Source organism: Falco peregrinus, chromosome 8 (assembly GCF_023634155.1).
Source record: "Falco peregrinus isolate bFalPer1 chromosome 8, bFalPer1.pri, whole genome shotgun sequence".
NCBI classification, from domain to species: Eukaryota; Metazoa; Chordata; class Aves; order Falconiformes; family Falconidae; genus Falco; species Falco peregrinus.
This window is the reverse complement of record NC_073728.1, coordinates 16,564,729-16,573,590: the sequence shown is the minus strand read 5'-3', so window position 1 is coordinate 16,573,590 and position 8,862 is coordinate 16,564,729. Positions and strand designations below refer to the sequence as shown.

Genomic DNA, 8,862 nt, shown 5'->3' with positions numbered 1-8,862 from the left:
ACAGCACCGGGGTGGACAGGTGTGGTGGGCTGTGGGTTTGTGCGTGCCACAGAAAGTCTCGCTCAAGGCAGAGCAGGGCACGAGCACTCTCCAGGGCCTCTCCTGCTTAGGACCTGCCAGGATATTAAGTAAAGATTGGCAGCCTTGCCCTGTGTCTGAAGTTGCAAGCAGCAGACTGCGAGGTCAGCCTTGTACCTTTTCCTTCCCATGTAACTACACGCACAAAGGAAGAGCAACACGTAACGAAAACACAAAATACGAGTGTGCTGTACACTAGGTGGCATAGCGCATATGGAAGCCTAATGGCTTTTAAATTTATCTCTGGCACCCTATTTTGCTCTAATTAGAAGGAGGACTTTATGGCTGTTGAGTGGCAAGGAACTGATTAGCTCTCATGCCTTATACTAAAACAACGACGTTCCCCAGACCCGTCTGGCTCCTTTAGCTTCTACTGGTGCTAAAAGACATAAAACTAGAATAGAGAGGATGTGTGCCATGCGAAGGCACAGACCCCAAGTCAGTGAAGAACTCAGATCGTTCATTGCATACGCAAGTGCTGGTTATATACAATCACTTAGCCACGCAGGTTCTGCCCTGGAACATGCCTGGGCGCAGCACAGCACCTGGGAATTTGTCCGCGTGTAGCAAAGCGGTTGCTCATTACGAGCTCTTCACGCACTTGTGGTTTCATGGCCAAAGTTAGCTGCTTCTCTGTACACTAACGGTTCTGCCCATTCAGCCTTGCTTCTCTACAAGCTCAACTTATTTTCATCCCTTACACTTCCCCCTTTTTTGTTTGTTAGATCGGATAAGGTTAAGGCTGTGTGAATTTGAACCATCATAGCTTGAGGGACAGCCCTTTGTATCATGGCTCGCATCAGGTGCTTCAGACACGGTCGACATACAACGATGGCCAAAACCCTTAGCAATGTAACAAACCCACACCAGTATTTTTCATATCCAAGGACCTAATCCTAGTGTCCAATCCCAACCTTCAAAAGGATTCCATCTGGAATCTTCCTTCAACTTACACATCAAATCATGTAGCCGTTTCAAACTTCGATGAATTGACACTGAGATATCACTCAAATTCATACAGCACATTCCATCAAACTCCGCACATCCATGCCCATGAGCTAATAACAAAAAAAAACAATCGCAGCTTTGTTTTGCCAAGTGGCACATCGCACTGATTGTACCACGATCAATAATTTTTCAAGGGCCAAACCAGGTGCACCAGTCTGTCTGCATTACTCTGGCTTGTTCTCTGGCTCATCGTTGGTAGGAGGTTCGTGATCAGCTGGCTGAAGAAGCGGAGCGGGGATCCCCCGAGGCCCTGGAGCTGCGGAGACACAAGCACACCCTTTCCCCCACGTTATTAGTTCTACCCCACTGGTTAGCTTCTGGGTCTTCGTAGCAGACCTGGGGCAGTTCCCACCAGGCAGGACAAGAGAAATGTTTATTATGTACAGCGCTATGGTCAGAAAAGCGACTTAAAAAATGGATCACATACAGAGCTTGGCACAGTTGTTCCTGTGGTGAGGTACCCGGCCTATTCCCCCTTTTTCGTTTTGTAGCATCTTAATTGACCCGCGAGTCCGTTCAGCAATGCCCTGCCCAGTGGGCGAGCGGGGAATTTGGATAGGTACGTGAGAAATACGCAGTTCCAATTGTAAGGGTGAATCAGTCGAAGAGCGAAGCGATTTACGCCGAGGAATAGAAAAGGCGATGGTTCCACTGAAGTCGGCCAAAGCAGACGGTAGCGAGAGGCTTTGCTTAACCCAAAAATCAGAGTCCTGTTTGGCCAAAGGTATAAAAATGGTGGCTGGGTCACGGGCCGTAAGTTCCTGCAGACGATGTTGACCCTTTTGAATGAGGATCGCGAACACGTCAGAAAGTTGTCACTGTTTTGGAAATAAAGAGTGAGGCAAAAAGATCCACTCCAAAATTCTTACTGGATCCCGGTGGTCAGCTGCCCATTGAAACAGAAGGGCATAAGGCTGAAATGCATTATAAATCAAAACCAGCCAAACACGCAAGGTTAGTGTAATGCGATGACTCCGATGCTCCTGTATGTTATCAGTTATGGTTTGCAAAGCCCTTCTGGCCTTGAAGGTGAGCGTACGTGGCAACAAACTAGAGTCTCCTTTTAACAAGGTAAACAAAGGCGCCAGGTCTCGTGTAGCTATTCCCAGATGTGGCTGCACCCAGGGGAGAAGGCGCGAGAAGTGCATGGAAGGTTATTTGCACGCTCTGCTGCCACCGACCTGGTGAGCTGCGCAGAGGTCCTGCTCCATTAGAAGAGCCAAACTGCGAGGCAGAGCACCATGCACACTCACGCTGCGCGCAGAGCTGGCAGCCTCCAACAGAGCAACCGCTGCGGAGCACGCAGAGGGCTTGGCCTCTGACCAAGCAAATGGGATGCTGTGAGACCCAACTGCTCCAGCACATGGAACAGACTCGGGTATATTTTAGTCACTTTATTTGTATCTATATACAATACATTTTGATTCTCCAAGTAGTCAAGGCAGTTATTCTCAAATAGTTTAGTACATCAATTCTATAAAATACAGCTGAACCAAAGTAGATTAGAAATACATACACTATGGTACATTAAGTGCTTTGAATAATGATTAGTCCGGCCACCTGCTGGAGAGCAGTTCATTTGGTTTTGGTCATTCTTACAGCGGAGAGTCTGCTCCACAAGTAACTCCCCTGAGCCCAGCAGAGCTACTTCGCCAACAGGAGTCCCTCCCCTGCTTTTGGGGGACAGAACACATCACTGGGCCACTACAAGGCATTTTGCTGTCTACACAGTGACTCAAAGCAAGTCATCAATTGTAACGGGGACAAGATTTACACATTGTCACAAGGCCTCCAATCAAAACAACAGAAGAAAAAGAGCCAGCGTAGCTCTGAAGAAACGCAGTCTTCATGTCTGCGACTGGGATTTGCTTACACACATATACAGTACACTTGTACTATAAAGCAATAAAACACTCTAATCAAAGGGTTCGTGTAACACCTCAGCTGTTCCCCTAGGACATCCTTAGGCATGCTGCAGGGACACACACCTCACAGTCCCACAAGGAGCTCTCTCAAAGATCTCTTCCGCATGACACATCGCTCTCCTTTTGAGAAAGTCAGTTTGTAGCAATTGAAATACCAGGACAACTCTTATACTGAAAGGGGAACATCTGAGGAGATTTGTTCAACTGCTGGGATACCAACTCGAAATGTTTACAGCTCTAAGTCACATCACGCTCAAAGGCATCCCAATTCCAGTCGATACTGCAGCCACCCTGTTACCCATGACTAGTAGTTTGCTATTTACTCCAGTCTGGTCCAGACTAAACTATCGGCTACATCCTGACCCAAAGTTAGCTGTTGGTGCCAGCTCAAGATCACTCCCGCAAATCTCTCTAACTGCTACAACTTCAGCCCAAGAAAGTCTCAATTCACACACCTGGGCTCCATGTCCACAGGCTGCAAAACAGCTGGCCAGTGGAAGGTTCTCTCATTTCTGCCGTGCCGAGGGCCTCATGCCGTCATGTGCAGGGGAACATTAGCTACAGCCAGATGTCACGTTGCTTTAGAGCCAGCTGCTTGGGAGTCTGGAAGACAAGCAGTATAGAGCAGCCACACATCACCGGAATAATTTACTGGTGACAGGACTAGCACATCACAGCTCTACATTAGCCTAGTGTAGATGCCATGACACCATCCATATTCACGCTCCACCAACCAATCCACTTACTGACAAAGGTGGAAGATAACATAGCCAGCGGCTGTTGGGTCACCTTAGCTGGTCAGGCAAATCAAGTTTTTTTTTCCTTGTAAACTTTAGGAGGGGAAGGAGGAAGAACACATGTAAACTTTAACTGAGACTGGAACAGATTCAGCCTGCATGGCGAGCTCCTTCCTATTGATGGACCAAGACAGAAGGCAGATGCCACAGAAGCGAGGGTAGCATTGAGCTGATGGACTGGTTGGTTCCTCATTACACCAGGCCCCACGCAGAGCCAGCCACCCTGCGAGTACATTTCAACACAGGAGGCGAGACGTGTCCCAGAGGGGGTCAGCCGTACCCGATTCACTGTGCCGGACTGAAGGGATCCTGGGCCAGAGGAAGCAAGTAGTACTGTATCATCTTTCCACAGCACACATCACTGCAGTTTCCACTGCACACCTTCACCACCACACCCCCAGAAACAACGTATACATTGTACAGAGGAAGTAAGGACACTTTCATTTCTGCTGCTTCAAGATCAGCACCTTTGCTCATTCTCCAGTAGGGCTTCGCAATGGGGTGGAGAAGATTTCTTCCAACACAGGTAACTGCTGCTCCTGACAGCTCAGACCTGAACTGCACTGGGTGGATTTGGAGCCAACTTCTCAGTTCTCAGTGCTGGCATTTTCCTTTCTCAGTGCTGCCCAGCTTTTACTCCTAAACAGAGACACCACCATCTGCTGCAGAACAGTGACCACAGGAGGAGTGAACAAAATGCTTATTTCAATCCACAGTTACAGCGAAGATGGCATTACCAGGCAACCGGTCAGAACAAGCAAGCGGTCATGAAGAGCTATACTGTCCCAGATCCACATTTGTCTGAAGTCCTTCCATCAGAGACTGGAAGTCAAAAGGACAGTATTCTTGCCTCAAACTTGTAAAACCCCCTCTTATTTACTGGCCTACATTATATATATATTATATGAAGCTAAAAAGTAAACTCATCACCTACAAAAACAGGTAAAAATTATTAAAAATGGAAAGAAGTGCTTATTGTCGTAACAGAGATTCACAGATCTCTGCACACCTTGTCCATCACGCAAGATACCTGTTAGTTCAGGTTTTTCTTTTTACAGAAAAAGACAACTACATTCATCTCAGTGGTGCAAAAAGAAAAAAATTTAATACTGCTGAGGAGACAGTTTTGCCATTGGGACTGCACAGTGTGATGAGATCTGGATGCTCATTCTCATCAGCATGTCACAAATGCAAGAAAAACATCCTCCTGGCAAAGTTTCTCCATGAGGTAAAAGGCATTGTTTGAAAGTTCTGGGGAACTGAAAGGGATTTGAAGTGATCTGCCAGGAACGATGGTTTCATTAAGCAGAAAGATGTCACTCTAAGGCAGTATGCTTCACTCTATCAAGCAACTTCGTGTGTTCTGCTAAGGGAAGTGTTAATCATCTTCATAACTATAATTGATCCAAGTCTTGTCGAATTAAAGGGTGTATTTTTTTAGTTACTCATTTTCAGGGATTTGCAAAACATTCAGATCAAAGTATTGTTTAGGAATGAAGGGATATGTTTTGGGGTTTGCAGTATGCTGATGACTGACAATGCATTTTTATGGGATTCAGCTAAAATGGAATTACGAGAGATAAAGACAGAGTTGTACTGCAGTAATACAACTTAGAAGATGTAGTGATATGACATTATAGTTATGGAGCTGCCTTTCAAAAAAAAAAAATACTGTTTACAGAACCCAGGAAAAATTGACGCTACAGAGCATAAGCAGGACAAGTTATTCGTGGATCCTAAACTACAGATGACAGCAACAACAGCAGAACTCAGGAGTTAACTTCATTCTTCTCTCACCCCACCCCACCTCCACACACAGAGGGAGGTTTATTTCACATTTGAAGCATCTCACATCCACTACAGAAACGTAAGCTGCTCATACTCAACACCACATGGGCAGCGCAAGACTTACAGAGATCCTGTACTTCTACACCACCATGAACTGGAGAGTATCTGTTCCAGCGCTCTTACTGGGACATAGCATCGCCTTCCCTACTGACAGGGGGAATGTCTTAGCAACGCCGTTCAGTGGTACCTTACGGCTTAGATCCTTAGTGAGGCTGGTTTGCTTATCAGCCTCCAAGAGAGGATTAAAGTGCAACAAGCAGATTTCACACTTCACGACATGACGCCCGTGGTCAGTGTAGACATGGAACTGCAATCCTCTTGCTTACTGCTCAACAGACCACAGGAAGAGAGTGGCCTATAATGTCATTGTCCTCTTGTGCTTTCCCAATATGGGCTTTAGCTTAGCAATTCAGGCCCAGTCCTGTCCAGTGGTCTGGCACCATCAGGAAATACTTGTCCATAGCTTCACAAAACCTGGTCCGGTACAGTTCTGGAGAGACCACAGTTGGCATCTTACCTAACGTGTAAGAGTCAAGAGCAGTTAGAAGTGAGCTGAAGAGTATACTGCAGTACAGACAGATGTCACAAGATTACAACACCAGGCAACGTAATCATGAAGGCATACTGTACATGGAAGGGTCTTGGAACCAACAAGCATTATCAGCTGTGGGTTTTGTTGGGGTTTTTTTGGTTTTGATCTTAAAAATTTAAGAGAGAATACAGATCCAAGTCTGGAATGCTTAGCACTGAATTGAGATACCTGAAATGAGAGGAACCACCTAGGCTTTTTATATCAGCCCTGATTGTTTCTTTTTCTCTTCTCCTGTTCACGGGTCTTTGAGGTTTTGCACCAGAAACGCAGATTTCTTCCATGAAAAATTTCACTATGGACATGCTTTTATCTCCAAACACCTCATCAGCGGTACATCAAGTGTACCCCTTCCTTTCTCTTTCCAGCCTTCCTACTAACATGGGGCCAACTCTAGGCAATGCCACACAAAAGGTACTCCACTCACTTCCACAAAGGGAACATCTCAGCTCCTCAAAATACGGGCAGCCATTTGATAAGGATTCCTCCATACTAGCAGCTCAGCATATATCTCATTTCTGGACTCAGAAAACATCTTCTGAAATCAGGCAGCAAGTTTTTTTGCTAATATCTCTGTATGGAGATCTAAGTTACCAACTACTCACATAGAAACAGAACAGTCTGATAAGTAGGTGACCTTTACCCCATTCCCAGGAATTATAGCACTTAAAGGGTCACTTACAGAGGCAGATCAGCGTATTAGTTTTTCTGAAACTTGTTATTCCTTCCCCTGCTCTGGACAACTTAATCTAGTATGGCAAATCAACATGGTGGGGAAGTTGTGGCTTTATTAGCACATTACTGGAAGCTTCCAGGTAGCAAAACATCATCAAAAGTTTTGCTTTCATTCCGGACTTACCTTGTCCTCCCAAGATGCCAGTTGACTTCACCACCATTTCAAGCTTTTTGTCCCAGGTAAAAGTGCGAATATAATCTGTTGCAATTAAAAAAAAAAATCCACACGCAAATATGTCATATCTGCCATAATCCAAGTAATGCTGTTCTAAAATGTATCCATTTCCCCTCAGAAAGGGCAAGAAAGCAGCAGGCTTCCACAGCCAGAACTTCAGTGTTCCCCCTACCAGTTGCCTCACTTTCTGGGGTATTGATTATATTTGGGTAGGGCGAATATGCTAGCTCAAAACCCCAACAAGATCCCAGTCAACTCTTCCTGCCTCTGCAAAAACAGACTGCCCAGGCACGTTAGCGTTTCAAGGGCTCATTTACAAGAGTCACATAGCTGATCCTCATTCCAGAAACACACCGAGGCAGCCCACTTCGCTGTAACAGCTCCCACTACTTTACCGCAACAGCTAGCAGTATCAAGACTTGGACACCTATCCATTTAAGCCAGTAGTATTCCTCATTGTGGTAGCCACCTAAAGGTTCGGTAACAGAAAGCAAACACTTTTCACTTCATGATATGGAAGATTGGAAACACCACCAGTAATGCTGATTGGAAGAGGGGGCTGCAAGGAGAAGACTTCAGAATTGCTTCCAAGCCCGAGGACGAAGCCACAGTAAATTTTTCAATACTGTGTTATCACTATCTACTAACATTTGACAACAACTGTAATTATACAGTTTTGAATTTACCGTTTCTAGATTTACAAAAGGCCACCTTAAGTATCCACATGCTTCACTTCAGCTGTCCTTTACACAAACCTCATCAAGACCTGCCAGTCTTAAGACTTACCAATTTATCTGAATATTCTTTGAAAATGCTCCCGTAGAGTGCTTTAGGACTGATACCCGTTTGTGCACTAACTACTGTCACTTCAATCCCCAAGGGCCTGAGCCCCACGCAGCAGGGCCTACAAATAAAGTCTTTACTTTTTATTTAAGTTCCTTAGAGACCTTAACTTAACTGTTTCTTGTATCACATTAGGAAATCTAAAATAGGTAGAGATTCTGACCTCAGCTTCAAACTTAGTCCAAGCTAATAGGTTTTAGTTCTGCCCCCACTGCAAATACAGCTTCAGTACCTCCTAAGTTCTCAGAGTATCGTTTAGAGAACATCGTGACAGCCTGATAGAACGGGCATGTTCTCTCTTCTTGAAGATTTGTGTTAAACAAGCTCCTTCAGATCACGAACAACTGTTCTCACCACACCGAAGGAACTGTTAGCTTTAAACATCCTCTAAAATATACTGTTTAATCAGGCAAGACTTTCCATAGGACAGTGAAAAGCTGCAAGTACAGAAGGAGCAGAGTCTTATCCCCTTTACTCAAACATTCAAGAGTGTACAAAACTAGAAAGTAAAAAGCAACCTGCAGTTCTTTGTAGCTGGGCCTTCGGTTCTCAGCCAGGAGTGTTATTGGAATGGCTTTCAAGGTTTATCAGAAAAAAAAGTAATTCAGAACTCCTGGCTTGGGTCTCATCTGGAAGCATTTCTGAGCTAGGTTTCCAGACCATCTCATAAGGATGTTGTGAGGTTATGCAGGGAGAAAATTAGAACGGCAGAAGCCCAGCTAGAACTCGAGCGGGTCACTGCCATAAGAGATAACAAACAGCACTTTTACAAATACATTAGAAACCGAAGGAGGGCCAAGGATGATCTCCATCTTTACTGGATGCAGGGGGGAAAAGAGTGCCACAAAGGATGAGGAAAAGGCT

General features: G+C 45.2%; 1 protein-coding gene across 7 annotated transcripts in view; it reads right to left on the bottom strand.

Moving 5' to 3' along the window:
- Window positions 1-2,467: 2,467 nt before the first annotated feature.
- Window positions 2,468-8,862, bottom strand: part of PIKFYVE (phosphoinositide kinase, FYVE-type zinc finger containing) — a 67,132-nt gene continuing 60,737 nt past the window's right edge. For all 7 annotated transcript variants that reach the window (XM_055812940.1, XM_055812941.1, XM_055812943.1 and 4 more), the window contains 2 exons: window positions 7,105-7,179; window positions 2,468-6,173 (listed from right to left, as the gene is read on the bottom strand). In XM_055812940.1, the coding sequence (XP_055668915.1) occupies window positions 6,058-6,173; window positions 7,105-7,179 (191 nt within the window). In that variant the 3' untranslated portion in view covers window positions 2,468-6,057. The remainder of the gene's footprint in view (window positions 6,174-7,104; window positions 7,180-8,862) is intronic.